Source organism: Eucyclogobius newberryi, unplaced genomic scaffold (genome assembly GCF_026437365.1).
Source record: "Eucyclogobius newberryi isolate DKJ021-1_F unplaced genomic scaffold, fEucNew1.0.hap1 SCAF_9, whole genome shotgun sequence".
NCBI lineage: Eukaryota > Metazoa > Chordata > Actinopteri > Gobiiformes > Gobiidae > Eucyclogobius > Eucyclogobius newberryi.
Genome location: NW_027316532.1, coordinates 5852979 through 5870345, shown reverse-complemented (window position 1 = coordinate 5870345; position 17367 = coordinate 5852979). Strand labels below are relative to the sequence as shown.

General features: G+C 39.2%; 1 protein-coding gene across 1 annotated transcript; it reads right to left on the bottom strand.

The window, feature by feature from the left end:
* Positions 1-1348: 1348 nt before the first annotated feature.
* Positions 1349-1976, bottom strand: arl11 (ADP-ribosylation factor-like 11). The gene has a single exon (XM_072438712.1). It carries the CDS (start codon positions 1931-1933, stop codon positions 1412-1414), a length of 522 nt encoding a protein of 173 aa, XP_072294813.1. The 5' UTR covers positions 1934-1976; the 3' UTR covers positions 1349-1411.
* Positions 1977-17367: the final 15391 nt, after the last annotated feature.

Genomic DNA, 17367 nt, shown 5'->3' with positions numbered 1-17367 from the left:
TGAACGTATGCCATGTTTAAGTTGCTCTGTAATAAATAATTGTATACAACATAGGGTCATTGCACTCTGAAAGTTTAAACTCCCACATTTGTACTGTATACTGTCCTGTCTGTGGATTACCAGAAAATATTTACTCAAGTGCTGTGTGTTTTTGGACATTGCCGTTGACCAAAATAAAGTCGATATGTTGTGTTAGCCTCTCCACTATTATCTTGAGGCCACAGCTTACATCGGTAGAGTCGGAGCATTTCCCAAAGGCCCCATGAACCACAGCCAGTCTGCAGATAGTCATCTCGAGCAGGAGCGGCCGCCAGCACACCATGTATTATTCATTCGTATGTGAGTTCCAGTGTGTGCGCCTGTGGTCCGACTGATGGGGCCAGGCAACACAGATTTAATCTAACTCCGTGTGTGTAAAGTCCTCCAAACTCCAAGAGATTGTTCAGCATTCAGAAATGTTGTTGTGAAGGAATGTATGTTGAATGTAGCAGGGTTTGTTTGTGGGTTGGTTGTGTTGTTGTGGGTTGGTTGTGTTGTTGTTTGTGGGTTTGTTTGTGGGTTGTTGTGTGGTTACTGGTTATGGTTACTGGTTCATAAAATGTGTTATGTGACTTTTATATGGAGATGTTTTTGATTTGAATGGAATGTTAAACAGTTTGTTGTTGAATTGAGCTATTGCTATGGAGATATCCCCATGCAAATTTTAAAGTTTAAAGTTTTTCTGAGGCTCAGAGAATTTATGTAGTGATGTGTGTTTTAATTTTTTGTTTTTAAATTACAGCTTTTCAGCGGTACCTTTATATTTAAACCCATTGTTTGACTAACTATCAAATTATTTAACTTGAGTACATATATTAACTATAAACCGTGAAATGATTATGTTCTGTTTTAATATGCAAACACTAACTGAGAGAAGTCAACCTTTTTACATTATCCTGGATAAATAAATCTATAAAATCTAACACAATATATCTGTATATAGATTTAGCTTTTTCCCATTTTTTTTTTTTTTGCATTTTAACTGCCTTTTTTTAAATTTGAGGATTTTTTAAATACATACATATATTTGTTATTGTATTTTTTCAAACATATTTAAACAAATTTCTCTGTTCATGGATTTGGAAATGGAGTGCAAATGTCTTACTTTATTGAGATATATTTGCTCCTGAAATTAGTCAAAAACACACAAATCCAAACATCTGGAACAGCAAACAAATTTAATGTAGAAACAGCTTTCAAAATAGAGTCATTTTTTGACACTTTTTCTACCATGGATCACTCCTGAAGGAATGAGGAATTACTCCAACATAACAAACACAACATACGCCATAAATAACACTTTTTCAAAACTCTAAAAACACACAACATTCACTCTTGCAGATATATTTGGCAGTCCAGTAAAATCTTCAGTTCAGCTCTTCTTGACCATCTTGTTGACAGAGTGGAAGGCCTGGTTTAGTCCCAGTCCCTGCTGCCCGGAGCAGGCTTGGATCTCCCAGAGTCTGTCCTTCAACACGGCCAGATTCAGTTGGTTTGAGATCTCCCTGATGTTCATCGAATTCGGCTTGTCCTTTTTATTGGCCAAGACCATCAGCGGCAACCCTTCTGCTTTATCCTCGCTCAAGATATACTTCAGATATTTGGCCGCTTCGGGTAACCTCTCCTTATCCGTGCTGTCCACCACAAAAACCAAAGCCTGAACATCCTCCAGGTAGAATTTCCACTTTTTCCGTATCGACTTCTGCCCTCCGATGTCCCATAAGGTGAGACTGTTCTTTTTGTCCAAATCCAGCGTTCCGACGTTAAATCCAATGGTAGGAGAAGTTTCCATAGGGCATCCAGTGAGGAGATAGGACAGTAGAGTCGTCTTTCCAGATGAATCCAAGCCCACGATGAGGACTTGGGGGGTTCGAGAGCTGTTTCCCGCTCCCATGGTGTGTTGCTTTGTTTCTTGACGGTGTAGAACAAGGAATGAAGGCGGGTCATGTGCTCAAAACAGAGAAGCCGTCGAATAGGAAGGTAGAGTCGAAACCAGCTTGACAAGTCGGTGCGCATTCCCCTCTCACGAGAACGACAAACAGGCAGGAACTCACACCCTCATGTGTACAGAGAGCTGACATCGAAATGCTAATGTTACGCTCAGACACTGCAGGTGGAGAGGAAAACAATCTTACATTTAGATATATCCAGTGGAAACTTCTCATATTTACATCATTATTAGCGGACAAAAAAGTGTTATATCATGCAGCGTTTTCATATAGAATTAGGGGATTTTATATGTAAAAATGGCACATTTTTCACACATACAAACCTGTCGAATGGATAGAGCCAGGATTCAATTTCATGGTTCATGTTGTTGACATATTAGCCACCAAATAAAACAAATCACAGTGGGAATTTTGGATATTGTATACATTTTTTACATATACTTGATCTACATGAAACTTTTGACTCTGTTTTTGGAGTTAAAACTTGAATAAATCAGGCTTGGAATTAGATATCAACAAATCCTTCTGTTTGATCTGTGAATATCTTGTTAAGTCAAAGATGATACAGTTTAGTGGGGAAGCGCTACTGTGAGGGCTGGCTTTGAATTTAAATGCCTATCTAGAAAATGTGAATCTATCCATGGGTTTCAGAGTGATGAAAATCAAGTAACGTTGCCATAGAGATTAACCATTCAAAAGAAAATATTCTTTCTAAACTAAATGAAAAAATAAAACATATACAAATTGTAGAATCTTGCTTTATGTCATAAAGTTAAATTTGAGGTCAGGTGAAAATAAACTGTTAAAGTGCATAATTGCAGCACAAAGTTCAACCTCTTTTTCAGGTTAGATTATGTTGTTTTTTTAACAACAAAGCAAAAAGAGGCAGCAATATTCGATTGTAGTGGTTTGAGTGTTTAAATTAAAAATCTGGGAGGTTTAACAAATTTGATTTCCAGTACCCCCTGCTCGTGCGTAACATTTCAGGAAAAAAATAAAATAAATAATAAAACCGTCATTATGGCTCTCTTAAAAACATACCTCCTTGTGTGGGCTTGGCTCTCCACAGACCTGAACTGAAAAGACTTCTGCCTGTTTGGCTCTATGACATGACAACAATGGCCCGGGACCCAAATGCATTTTTGTTGACCCTCTGCTGCGTTGACCCAATACCCAAAAATGGAATATCTTGATCTTTCTTAAAATGCCCCAAATTTAGAATATGAAGCTTAATTTCTGTATTGACCATCATATAATCATTTACCCTGGAATAAGAAAATGTATTTTCCCATGAGGTATGTACCAAAATGTTACCTCATTGGCTTGAAAAAAGAAGAAATATTCTGAAGCAAGTAAAAAACACAAAGTAAATACATCACAACTAATCAAATGTATTAAAACAAAGATTTTTCAAGTAATTATAGTTTATATAGACTATATAATCTGGCCTCAATAAATAATGTTTCGGTGTAAAAACGACCTGATCTTAAAATGGTAGCACTTTTTAAAATGATTCACAGTATTGAACACCTTTGTCTATGTTTTAACATGTGACCCTCAACGGAAAAGGTTGGACACCCCTGATCGGTGTAAACGATCTCTCTTCTTTCTCACACTTATTGTGCTTTATCTCCTATATTTTGTAAATATAGTTGGTATATTTTTTCTATTTTACTGTACGATAGGGACACGCGCTGGAATAGTTTTTTAATTCAACTGTTTTTGACTTTTTTCGGCTGGATTTGAGCGTTTTTCGTTGCGTTCGTTGTGTTGTTGTGACGTGAGCTAGCTCCGAGCGAGCCCACCAGCCCCCCCCGCGCCCTCCGGCCGCGCTAAAGTACGGCGTGTCGTCGGTACACGTTTATGTACACGTTTATATGAAAGAGGAACTTCACGAACGATCGGGACACGCACTGGAATCGCTTTAAATTAACTTGTTTTGACTTTATTCGGCTGGATTGAGCGTTTTCGTCGTGTCGTTGCGATGTGTCTTGGCTCTGAGTCCCCCGGCTCCGGCCCCGCCCCCCGGCTCCGGCCCCGCCCCCCGGCTCCGGCCCCGCCCCGCCCCCCGGCTCCGGCCCCGCCCCCCGGCTCCGGCCCCCGCCCCCCGGCCGGCGCCGTACCGCGTTTCCACAAAGGAGGAACTCATGAAACTGCGGAGAACAGTCGTCTTACCCGGAGATCGTCACGTTATCCCGTCGCAATACTGACCTAACCTAATACTGATGTGCAATTCTGTCGTATGTGCAATTACTGTGAAATTACTGTGAAATTCATGTGCAATCTATGTGCTGTCGTGACACATATTCATGTGCAATTACTGTTGTGATCACATGCAATGGTATTTATGTATTTATTTATTTGTCTATGGGAGTTTTTATTTATTTATAGGAGATCTTCTACTGAAAGTGTTTTTCAGACTTCCTATAAGTGATCTGTTCTTCTGTATCTACCTCTGTATCTACCTGCGTTGCACCAATGAAATTTCCCCATGTGGGACAATAAAGGATTATCTTATCTTATCTTATCTTATCTACAGTATGATCAGAAGCTTGACAAGTTTCTCATTGTATTCAATCATGTTTAATCACATGTCACATTGGGTGATGGTAAGTTACTCTAACCCAGGGGTGGGCAATTATTTTCCTCCGAGGGCCATATTCGAATCCAGGCAAGTAGCGGAGGGCCGGCCCGCCATCATTGGTGTGAAAAAAAAAAAAAATCAAATAAAATATAACTTTTCTGTCAAATATAGGCTATTGAATCTGTTATTTAATTCATTTAACGTCATATTTATTAAGGATACAAGTGCAGACAGATGCCTGAGGGCAAAAAAGGAAAAAAAAACTAACAACAATTTTTTTAAATATTACTTGGACAAGCTTGGCGGGCCGGATTGAAAGGCCCTGCGGGCCGGATGTGGCCCGCGGGCCGTAGTTTGCCCACCCCTGCTCTAACCTCAGCAGCCATGGGTCCGATTGACAAATCCCTTACTCGACATAGTAAAGCAAAAAGGTGACTCTAATCGCAAATCTGAAAAGCAACGGGGTACAACATATTTGAAAACACTCCAGTAGCATTCTGCGAACAACTCACTCCACATACAGTATTCACATGCCCATGGATACAACTGCAGTGTGCATTGGAGCTGGAGCACGAATTGAACCACAAACACTCCTGCTTCCTTATACACTTTTGCTTCAGACGCTAACACAAAGAATGATAGCCATGATTTCTATAACTCTGGTTTCACTCATCAACTCCAAAACATGCACTAAAGGTAAACTCTTCCACCACGCCTAGTGCAAGATCTGGTCTCTGGTCTCCATTGTTCCTGACAGATGGCCCCAGTGGCATTGAAGGGACAGTAAAGTGAACATCCTTAACTGCATTATGTCAGAAAAAAAGAAACGATCCATACCCTCCATTACATCAATTTTCTCAACAGTGAAAGTAAGCAACATAAAATAAAAATAAAAATACTACAGCAACAAGAGATGGGAAGGAATGAAATCTCCACAATAAAAAGGAGTTGCGTAAATGTACATGTTTCTTTAGTAAGGACAGGGGACTTCTAAACTGAAAACATGCTTCTGTATGATATATTGCTTCTTGTTATGCCCTACTTTGCCGTGCCAAGATTTGGGGATTAATTATCAGGGCAAAACAAGTAGTGTTTATATGCTACAGATGGACTGAAACAGACTTCATACTATTCCTTCTTATTAGCATTATTTTTGGTGCTATAGATTCACAGATAATACGAACAATAATGACATCAAGGCTGCCCAGCAAAACAAAAGAGCTCTGTCGATACCTTCAAGAAGCTCTTCCCCGCTGTATTGATACTGTGTCATTTTAATACTGCGGTCTTAATTCTGGTTCCATCCCAAACCTCCATCTACATTTTCAAAGCCCACGCGTTTGCAATTTTGTTATCCGGGAGACCATCACTGCTGTGCACTTTCCACCCTGTCACATCAGATTCACACGTGACACTGGGCTTCCCGTTTGCGCGCTAATGTCATGCTAATAGTCTGCCAGTGCATTAACGCGGTCACACTGTTAGCTTGAGGTTAGCCAGCGTGTTTATCCTCCACACAGCATTACATTATCTTTGGTCAACACTTCTTATCACCTCCTACTAAACAAACTAAGCCCTTTAAACAATGTTGTTCTTTGAAATTGAAAATGTTAAGATAAAAACTATTTGAATATAGATTTCTGTAATGTTCATACACATATACCTCACTAATATGCTTATAGTGATTTGTGATTTAAACGTGTTTCGACCTGAGTTGTCATCAGGTCATGTCAAATTTGAGTTTTCTTACTTCTCCACAGATCTGACCTGTAGCCTGCCTCACCTGGTTGTCGCCATGGAGATAGATACAGTACGGGGGCATGTTCTTGACAAAGTAGTAACATCTCCAGTAAAACAAGAAAGTGACGAAACAGAAAAATTCCAGTGCACCTTTACTTGAAATGTATCCGCAATTTACTGCAGAACTTGTGCTAAGCCTTAGTGTATGTACATTACAGAAATATATATTTAAATACTTTATATCAATAACATTTACTATTTCAAAGCGCTACAGTTTCTTGAGGGCTTAGATTGTTCAGTATGAGGCGATAAGCAGTGTTGACCAAAGATAATGTAATGAGTAGAGAATAAACACGACGGCTAATCCTAAGCTAACAGTGTGACCGCGTTAATGCACTGCCAGACAATTAGCATGACATTAGCGCGCTAACGGGAAGCCCAGTGTCACGTGTGAATCTGAAACCGATGTGACAGTGTGGAAAGTGCAGAGCAGTGATTTTCTCCCCGGATAATGCAAATGCAAAAAAGGTGGTTAGGAAAATATAGTTGGAAGTATATATTTTTAGTTTAGAACGTTTAAACGTAATTGAGATGATGGTATTTCATTTTTTCTGATATTTCCAATATCATGGCTCCGTCTTTCACTGTGAAGTCTAAAGCAAAAGTCTATTCTAATCTAATTAAACAGTTTGTTAGCTGAGTAATGAACGCAGTTTGACCACACATAATAGTCTCTTCTAGGAACGGTCCAATGTGTATAATATTTTAGCCGATATCCAACATTTCTCTTGTTTTTGTTTTGACCGATATTTGCTGTATAAAGCATTTTAAATCTGTAGCAACGACCACATCTGTTGGTTTTGATTGATGATAGTATTTTTGCAGTACTCCGAGGGGCGCCATCTTGACCTTGCAGTTTTAATTGGATGATGTAACATGTAGCCTACGTTTGTGCAGCAGCAGTATTGTTCCTTTTGCAATTAAACGCGGAGCATACGGTATAGTATATAGCCTTTAGTTGTTTATCATTTCAAAATTACCTCGAGTCTCTGTGTCTCTCAGTGTTAGAACACGGACAGATCGGAGCAGTTTTGACTCCACACACATATTTGGCGATCCACTTTAGTTGACGAAAATTGGCCTCATATTCAATTAGAAACGGTGAAAAAAGCGCCAATGAAAGTCAGGCGCAAAGTCAAACTGTCCAGAGGAAAATGAGAGTTCAGACGTCCTGATAAATAGTTTTGAGCCTGTCTTCTGCGCAGAGAGAGACCCTATGATAAAAAATAGTAATCCAATCCAACTTTATTTGTATAGCACATTTTATCAACACAAAGTCTCCAAAGTGCTACAAAGAGTAGTAAGTAAAATCTGTTAAAAAATAAATAAATACGTACAAAACAAATAAAAAACTAATTAGAAACAACATAAAAGGCATAAAATCAAATAAAAACTACTTAAAAACGACCTAAGAAAAATAAATAACAATAACAGACAGTCAGAGGACCACACAATTCTCATGCTGGGTTAATAAAATAAAAGGTAATATAATATAGCATCTAAAATACTCCAGGATACATGAAAAAACAGGGCTTTCCAGCCTCCCCTGAAATGAGATTTACGCTAAATAATAATGCAAAAATAAGAGGCTTAATTGTCACTGTAGGTTGTATTTAAGCCTTTAAAGCCCTACTTATTATGGCATTTGCACTTTTGGCTTGGGTGGATGGGGGGGCCACTGAGCATGTCTGGCGAGCAGCGGCCCTGTTTTCTTGCACATAACTAGACAACTACATCCTTCCTCCACTCTTCTGTTAAGCGTCCAATCTTACTCACTCTCCTCCTCCAACCATCTCTTTAAATATGCATAACTCGACGAAGCCATGATTGAAGAGGTCAAAAATCAAGTTCTCGTATTCCACAAGTGCCACATAATAGCTACTGTATAATGCACATAATCTATAGTAAATCTAATTGCCTACACGTGTCCGTCTAATGCCGCTGAGAGCTGTGATGATAAACCATGATCGCTCTTGGCTCGGGCTTTTGGTAGGATTTAGTTTCCAGACAGACAGTGTAGGTTAATCCGCAGGGCATTGCGCAAATCAAATTATTCTATCAAGTTTTTTTCCTCTCCCCTTGTGTAAACGTCACAGTAGCTCAGAGTGGGAGACTTAGCCGCTCGATTAGCCCGTTCCTCTCGCTGCAGACGGGCTCTCTGGGGTGCGTGAGGGGGTTGGGGGTTGGCTTCAGGGGTCTCTGGTCCCTTGGTGTTTGGGGAGGAGAGCGCTGAATATTTGAGCAGCGTCTGCACAAAGGCCACTGTCATGTTTTAGTAATAGTGAACAGCGTTGTGCATGTCGAGCGTATGTAGCGATGGGAGAAATGAGGGAGAAAACAATACAAGTTTGGAAAAAAACACAAATAAATCAATTCCAGGGGGTCTCCAGATAGTGTGGTGAATATTGAAGATGTTCCATGATTCCAGGGGGCCTACAGATAGTGTGGGGAATATTGAACATGTTTAAATGTCTTGAATATGGCTTAAACCACCTTGAAATGCAGTTGGTAAATGTAGATTTCTGTTAAATGAATAAATAAAAAATAAATAAAATCAATCAGCAGAAACAAGGCTACTTTATCACTTTGTGGCTAGTCTATTTTTTGTATTTGGGGGTCTTGAATGCTAACGCTTGTTTATATGGGGTCGTGACTGAAAAAGGTTGAGAACCACTGATCCAAACTAGTTTGATAATAAGAACAGGTCTTGATATTCAAACTGAAATGGTTAAAGCAGCTCTTAAACCCGACTGCTCACACTGTCTGCATATTATTGTAGCATCTTATCAATCACAAACTTGGAAGTAGGCCTGCTTTACTCCTCGTTTGTGCTTACGTCTGAAAGGTCCTCCATGATAAAACAAGCAAAGGGTTTGTGAGAGATTGGAAGGCTTTGGATACGAAACCCTTTGGATAATTCCTGTAATGTATTTTGCCTTTGACATGTTCATTAATTCTGCTGGGGCGACCTGTCACCAGCAGGGGGCGACCTTTTTGTCTCTGTGGCGATGTTATTGCTTTGCTTGGAATGTTCCATGTTCCATTTACCAAGTACAAACATCACCACTGATTTTTCATAGTTGCACTGTAAATATGGAGGTCTGAGAATGTTTCACCACCAAAAACAAGAAGATTTCAAGGTTGTTCTTTGTATCACTGAGGATTTTGTAGTTACTGCAAATTTAACATAATTTTTCCAAAACAAGACACATAAAACAGGTGTCGTGAGGCTGTTTTTCGAGGTTATAACTCGCAATTACTGCCTGTTTATAGAATAGTAAGAATGCATTTTCTAATCAAATATGGACTAAATGCAAGATATAAGTTTAATGTGAACATACTGTGAAGGTTACATTTCGTGCCCATTGTGGTATTTTGTCCTCTGCATTTGACCCATCCATCAATTCCACAGCGGGAACCTCAGGAGCACATCTCTAGATCTTGTGCTAGGCTCGGCCAGGACCACTATAGCTCTCACATCTCCATGGAGACACACAGGTGAAAGACGCCCAATCGCAAAGCCACTCAACAGAGCTGGAAAATATTTAATACAAGCCAAAAAATAACGAATTGCTTGAGAGTACTTTTTTTGCATAACAAAAGAGGGAGATTGATTGTGCAGGTCGTTTGCTATGATAACAGAGGTTTATGAACACAGTTATCTGGTGTGATCGTTCTAAGCCTCATAAATATTAACACACAGTTTTAATTACACCGATAATTGCAGCTGATCCAACAAGAGCAAGACGAGTGATTAGAATTGAAATGCGAGACTAGCAAACAGAGCTGGAGAGAGCCACTAAAAGGTTATCCATATTGAGTCTTTTATGAACATTATATGGTCCTCATTATAAGCAAAGCAGACGTATGCAACTGTTCTAAGTGGACAACAGGTCAGCTTCGTGTGATATACTCTAACACCTCTTTTAAACTGACCATAGTTTACAGCAATATTGAGGTCAGAATTCTGTAGCAGAATTTGCCTTTTAACTGTCAAAATGCATTTGTTTTGACCTAGTTTATGGCTGTATCTGTAACTATGGGGCAACAGGTCCATAAAACATCCACATCTCATAAAGACAAATATATAATGCTTGTGTTAATTATTATTTTTATCGCAGCAATTGTAAAAGTAAAATATATTATTCTGTTAAAATTTGCAACTGTTGTCAAATGAAATGACAAGATTAATATTGAAAATTAATGGACGTAATCTCAACATTTGTGAGATATCTGACTAGCTGTGGAGCTCAATGATCCAATTCGAAGCTGCAAAAAGTACATTTCCTGTTCATTTTTCCCATTAATTATTAGGAGTTTAGAAGTCATGACAGAGGAGAGTCCGCTGTGGTAACTAATGTCCATAACTTCAGTCCACAAACAAACAAAAAACTGGTTATCACATAGCTGGTTATCCATGAGCAAGCGTTAATACTAATATTGTTTCAGAAACTAATGGGAGAAGACCCAGAAACCTCTTACGAGGCCAGTGTTTGTTTGTTGTCGTACCTTGACATTTTCATCATGATTTACAGATTTACTTGGGGTTGTGTTCAAAAGAAGTCAGACTGCAGGGGGCGCTGTCGTTCCTGGAGGAGTCAAACCACGGTAAAGGGCGTGTGACAAGTTTTTACGATTTTCTCATTTTGACTTTATTTGGTTGTATCCTGTTGTACAGATACATTACAGTTTTACACCAATCAAGTTATTTATTTGTGGAGAAATAGTTGAAAAATCTGTAGAAAATGACAGGAAGTGACATCACACTAGATACACTCATGCCAGTCAAAGTTTATGCATTATTTAAATTTTTTTTAACTTTCTAAACATTAATTTAACAACATTTTCTCTCATATTTGTATCTGTCAAATAAAAATAATTGTGACATTAGATGAGTCTTGCTAGTGTGATGTCATCAATTACAAACTGGAAGTGAAAGTATAAATCTAAAAGAAATGTTATTCTGTAATCAAATGTTTATAATTTTTTAGCAAAATTCTAAATATATTTATCTTAACTGCATTTTAGTTCAATGAATTGTCCAACCTGTCAGAGGCTCTTTAAGGTATGACAAGAAACTGTTCTGATAGAGGAAACAAGATATGGACGAACCAGACACATTATTTCAAGTGTTACAGCAAAAATTCTCATTCTCAACACGTGTCCATCGGAAGCTTTTGGAACAATTCAATACAAAAAACATGATAAATTAGTAAAGGGACAACAATATTAACAACATTTATTCCACTCAGAATGATCATGTGTGCACCTCTGCCCTGATTTCAGCCACAGTTCACAAAAATTACAAAAATGTGAAAAGATTGTGTTTCTGGATGATATCACAATGTGTTTTCTGCCACATACCTTCATTGCTACTAGAATTAGAGTTAAAGAAGACCAAAATTGATCTTTTTTTACGACCAGAACCGTCTTGCTTTGCATCGTGAGCGTTGTGAGTGCCACCTTACAGCATGGTGGATGAACGGAAGTGTAAAGTGAAATACAATTTAATTTGCATGCAGTTCTTTCATAAGACAATAAACTATAACATTAGGCTTGTGTGCAAACATTTCTGTGCCAAACTGTAGTCGCTCCAACTGTTTCTCATCAGTTTTCTATATAGTCTTTGTGGATAAAACCAATCATGGCACACAAACACGCCAAGAGCTTTCTGATTAACTGCCGTCTGCGTAGATTTGACGGACAAATGCAAACCAGCCACAACAAGTAGCTAATTAGCACTTTGTCCAGCAACATGAACGTGTGAATACATCCACTGACAATGGTAGTTTACAAAAAAGCAAGAAAATGTGAGTTACATATTTCTTCAAATGATTTTCACCTGTAGAAGACCCTCGCTCCGGAGAATACAGGTTAGCACGTACGGTCTTTGAAAGAATTTGAATATGTTAAAAGCTCAAAAATGGTTCAGCATAATGGACAGATATGGATGCATATTTGCCACACAGTTACATCCACATTACTCTCCAAATCACGTCCTTTTCACACACATTTTTTTACAGGCACCCTTTTCCCTTTCGTTTTAACAGATCTTTTCACGCTCTTTGTTATTTTCCTTTCACCGTGCCACCGCGAAGAGCCTGGCGTCTAGACTAGATATAAATAGCTGTGGAGGCTTAGCTTTGACTCATAATTTACGTCCGATAAGGCATTAGCACAAAGAGTTCACGACCTCATTAAAAGCCTCTGAGTGAGTGTCCTGTCCTGCCCTCCGCGTCTCGGGACGATCTCGGACGAGAAAAAACGTCTGCAAGATGTAAGAACATTTTTGATATAACTTCGGAAATATAATCATAACTGAAGACGTTAGTTGTGATGTATTGAGAGCATTCTTGGGGTTATTGCAAAATGGTTTTAGTCGTAGGATGTGGCAACCCAAAGTGAGTGAAGGGCTTTTTGATTGGATACATGGTTTGTACACATCAACAACTTTGGCAATTTATAGTTTTTCTAGTTGGGAATAAATCAACATTACAATTTTAAACTTCCAATCAAACCCTCCAGAAATAAAGGAGTGCTAACGGATGTTTTCCTTTTTACATTTGTTGTTTTGCTGACAATTCAATTACTACATTGTCCAGATTACAACCAAAACAAATGCAACATTTTATTTTGATTTATTGTTATTTTTTTGATATCATATTTTAAAAAAGAGATGTATAAACAACAAACAGGACACAGAGAGCAATTTAAAAAAAAAAAGTTCAAATCTAAGCTAAAAACAGTTTTGTTTAGCTGCGCATATGACTGAAAGGATTTTTTCTTTGCACTCTTCTCTTTTGTTTGTGATTTTATTAGTTTAGACAATCAGTTGGATTGATAATTTTTAATTTAGTTAATTTTATTGTATTTCTGTTTCTGTAATTTCTTTGTGATTTGAATGCATTTTTCCTGCTGTGTGAAGCACTTTGAATTGCCTTGTGTATGAAATGTGCTCTACAAATAAACTTGCCTAAACTGGCCATTGTAGGTGCGCTGCGAGACCCCAGGTTCAAAAGACAACAGTTTATTTATGTGTAAATATCTCATGTTACAACGTGGGCACCTGCGGTTTATTGTCAGGCCCGTATATGGACAAGTTTGCAAATATCGTGTGCGCGGCTGTTATTCAGGAGCGCTGTCTGGCCCAGAAAGTACGGTAACTTAAGGAACAGTTTGCAGAACACAAATATGCCATCAAAACAACATCCTATTGCAAAATATTTAATGGACTTCTGGAGTTACTGCTTGGTCGTGGTGGTCTAAGTGGTCTTTTATGATGACACTTATCTTGGGAATATTTTACAGTTGGTGTTTCTGTCCTCATATAGAGCCTCCTGTTTGTAACATGTATTTAAAAAAAAAATGTAGTCTGTAAAATGTATATTGCACAAATGTTTGCGTATATTTATATTCTGGGCCAGGAATTTTTTGTCAATGCAAGTCACGTCCCCTGAGTCACAGGGTCTTTAAATCCCACTGCTGGTGTAACTTTTCCTCTCAGCCCTGAAGAACACACAGCAAGTTGTTTTTTATGCCGGTGATTTTATTTTTTAAACAAGTACAAAAATGATTCAGCCAAAAGAATCAGTGCTTTGTCTAGACTGTCACTCTGCACAGTCTACAGAACAGGCTGCACATGATGCGAAAAAACAAAATATGTTTTAACAATCTTCTTTTTAAAAAGCTTGTGTAATAACATGCATTTAATAAGATTCTAAAGTAAATATAATCATAATATTTTTTTTCAATTGAATAATATAATGTATGTATGCACTATGAGTCTATGTAAATAACTTTAGAAATATTTTACTTTCTCCAAATACTGTACCATGTTTCAGTTCCATAGCTTTGATCACCGTTCGAACATAGAACACATTTAAACATACACCTGTGACTTAAAGCCCCCCATTTCTGTTAAAAAAAGCAAGATAGAAGCAAATCAAATGAAACAAAACATTCTCGCCGGAACCATTTTGGTCTGAAATGCTACACAATACAAATAAATGTTGATTTGTCTGCTTGCACACGTTGATGTTTTATATCGTTTGAGATTCTGACCTCCTGTTCAGAAGTCTGAAAGTGTGCTGCAGGAGAGATGCCCAAAGTTTGGTGACATCTTGGACTTTTTATTGCCGGGATTGAGTCGGGCCACTGAGGTCGTTCCGCTTCACACCACAAACATTCTGCCTATGGTCTGCATAGCAATCGAATACGACCTATTTCTGATGCTTTAGGTCCAAACGCAACGCTCAAGTTTGCCACAAAATGATCAGAGAATTTTCCACGACAAAAAACAACCATATGCTGTGAATAGACTGTGTTTACCGTGGTTATCTTTGTCAGCTGTAGATACAGGAGCAGCAGGTAGAGTGAACTAAATGTATTTTCCTGCAAGGGAAATGTGTGCTTTGCATTTGGACATCGTTTACTGCCTCTGGGGAAACCTGTCAGGAGCAGTAGACCCTTCTCCAGACCTTCAGCCATGTTCAAGGTAAAGGAGAACCAGGCTGACGGACAGGTAGACACTACAGGATATTTTGTCCAATATGAAATCAGTTTTGGCCTCTCGACAAATTCAGAGAAGCGAGGCCCGAGTAGCGCTTCTCGTCATGGCACTCCTCAAGTCTCAGTGCGATTCTCTTACTGCGTCAGGTCGCAGTTCCAAAAAACCTCCAATCGTAATAATCCATCGAGTAGTTAGTTGGCTGTCAGTTCGCTTTTACAATTCAAACTCATTTATAAATAAGTCTGGGGAAACGTCCAGAGTAATCTCACTATAACATACGTACTTTACCGGCTTCGTTCCTCTTCCTTAACTTTCCCCGATGCTTCGCTGAGCTTGACGTTTTTCTACTCCGCACCATGATCTAGGAATACTTGAAATTGGAATCTGTAGCGTCACTTGGCAAGAGCTTTCAAAATGGTAAATACTGGCAGTTATAGTTGTACTTCTCCCCCAAAAGCAACTGCGTTAGTAACTGCATAATTGAGTGATGAAAGTAACGATGGTGATTACCACATCGTTTAAAGTAACTAAGTAACTAACTTGCTTTGTTCCTCTTCCTTGACTTCAAAGAAAATACACCTACTGCTGCTTGTTCAAGTAAAAAACACCAAACACGTTGGTTCTCACGCAGTTCTGTTTGTACTCTCATCACAAAGAGTCGCCAAATAACAATAAATACCCATAAAATCCACTCATATGTTGCATTTTTTCATGAGCGTTTTGCAAAGTGAAGAACATGTCAGGCTTAAGTTGCAAAACCATTGAAGTGTCGGTAAAGAGCGCCTAACTCGTCTTTTGATTGGTCACATTGACAGTCGATCGATCAATTTTTTTTCTTCTTCGTCTTGATCCTTTATTTCCCTTTAATTTCAAGCCTTTATTGAAACCGCCAAGTCAGAATTGTTGCTGTCGGATAAACAATGGGAACACTGCAGATTTTAGAACATAACGATTTGACTTGTGCTCTTGGGAATCATAAATCAAGCGTCAAAAAAAGGTCTGAAAATTGCTCATTTTGTACATTTTGATCTTTTGCCTTCCAATGAATACAATAAGAATTACATGTGACAGTTAAAGGCGATTTCTACTGTCGACTGTTGACTTAGGAGACTCCAACACACTCAAGCCCGTCTCTTGCACGTGAATAACAGAAGCTGTGGTAAGTGAACCATTACCTCTCTGCCGTTTCGTCTGCTCTTTAATAAAGTGCTTCCCCGAGAGCCACAAATCAACCTGTTGCTGCCCTGAACGCGAGAGGAGAAGATTGTGTGAACTCTGACCCTTGCCCTTTCCAGAGATGTTTGTCCGAAGCAGTTGTGTGACAGAAATGGACAGGGTCGAACAGGCGAAAGGTAAAAGTGCTCCGATGGGTTTGAAGATTTGCTCGAAACCAAACGGAGCAAAAGAGCTTGATCTCTGCAAAGCAATAAAAATAAAAAAAATCAACAACTCAAACCAAACTCTTGCATTTTACTGTAGTATATTTTTTAAAAACCCATACATTTCAAACAATTAATCAATCAATCAATCAATCAATCGTATCTGGTCTTGCTGGACAACTCGCAGCAAACCCTTAAATGTAGCAGGAGGAGATCAAGTGTTTGCAGTAGATCGACGAATCGCCCGATCTTCGTCTGTCGCCCCCAGCAAGTCACATCGGGTACTGCGGAGGGACAGCGGCTGTTCCCGAGGAGTGCGTGAATGCAGCGGTTTTTCATTTTCCCCGCCAAAATACTGATAACGATATTTAAATTGGCTGATGGTTTGAATTTATTTTTTCACAAGATAAACAGACGTCTCAAGTTTGCATTATTCTGATCGTGTTTCTGCCTTATTGACGATGCATCAGCAGCTTGTTCTTTAAATGCATGAAAAATGATTAAATGAGTTATGGGGCTGACTTTGTTCCACTCATCCTTTTCTGTCACAGCAGCGCTTCTGTGGAAGTCTATTCCCACTAGCAGAGACAAGTCGCGTTGAGACATTTGAGATGCACATTTCCTGTAAATTTGAGCTGCTTCTCTCAATTCAATTCTATTCAATTTATTTTTGTAAGGCCCAAAATCACAACAACGGTTGCCTCTGAGGGCCACAGGGAGAAATGAATCAAGAATGCCTGTGGTGGCGAGGGAGTCAAACAATGTCTGTGGTGGCGAGGGACGATGTCCCAGAGTCCTCTGTCTTTAGACCCTCCTTCTCGGCCAGGAAAAACTACAGAAAACCTCCTTGGGAAAAAGTAGAAACCTGGAGGAGTTCCAGAGTGAAGGAGAGATCTGACTCTCACAGACGGACGTGAGGGAGACTGGAGCTGGACCCACTCTTCAGGCAGATGAGGGACCGTCTGAGTCGAGCAGGACCCACTCTTCAGGCAGATGAGGGACCGTCTGAGTCGAGCTGGACCCACTCTTCAGGCAGATGAGGGACCGTCTGAGTCGAGCTGGACCTTCTTCAGGCAGATGAGGGACCGTCTGAGTCGAGCTGGACCT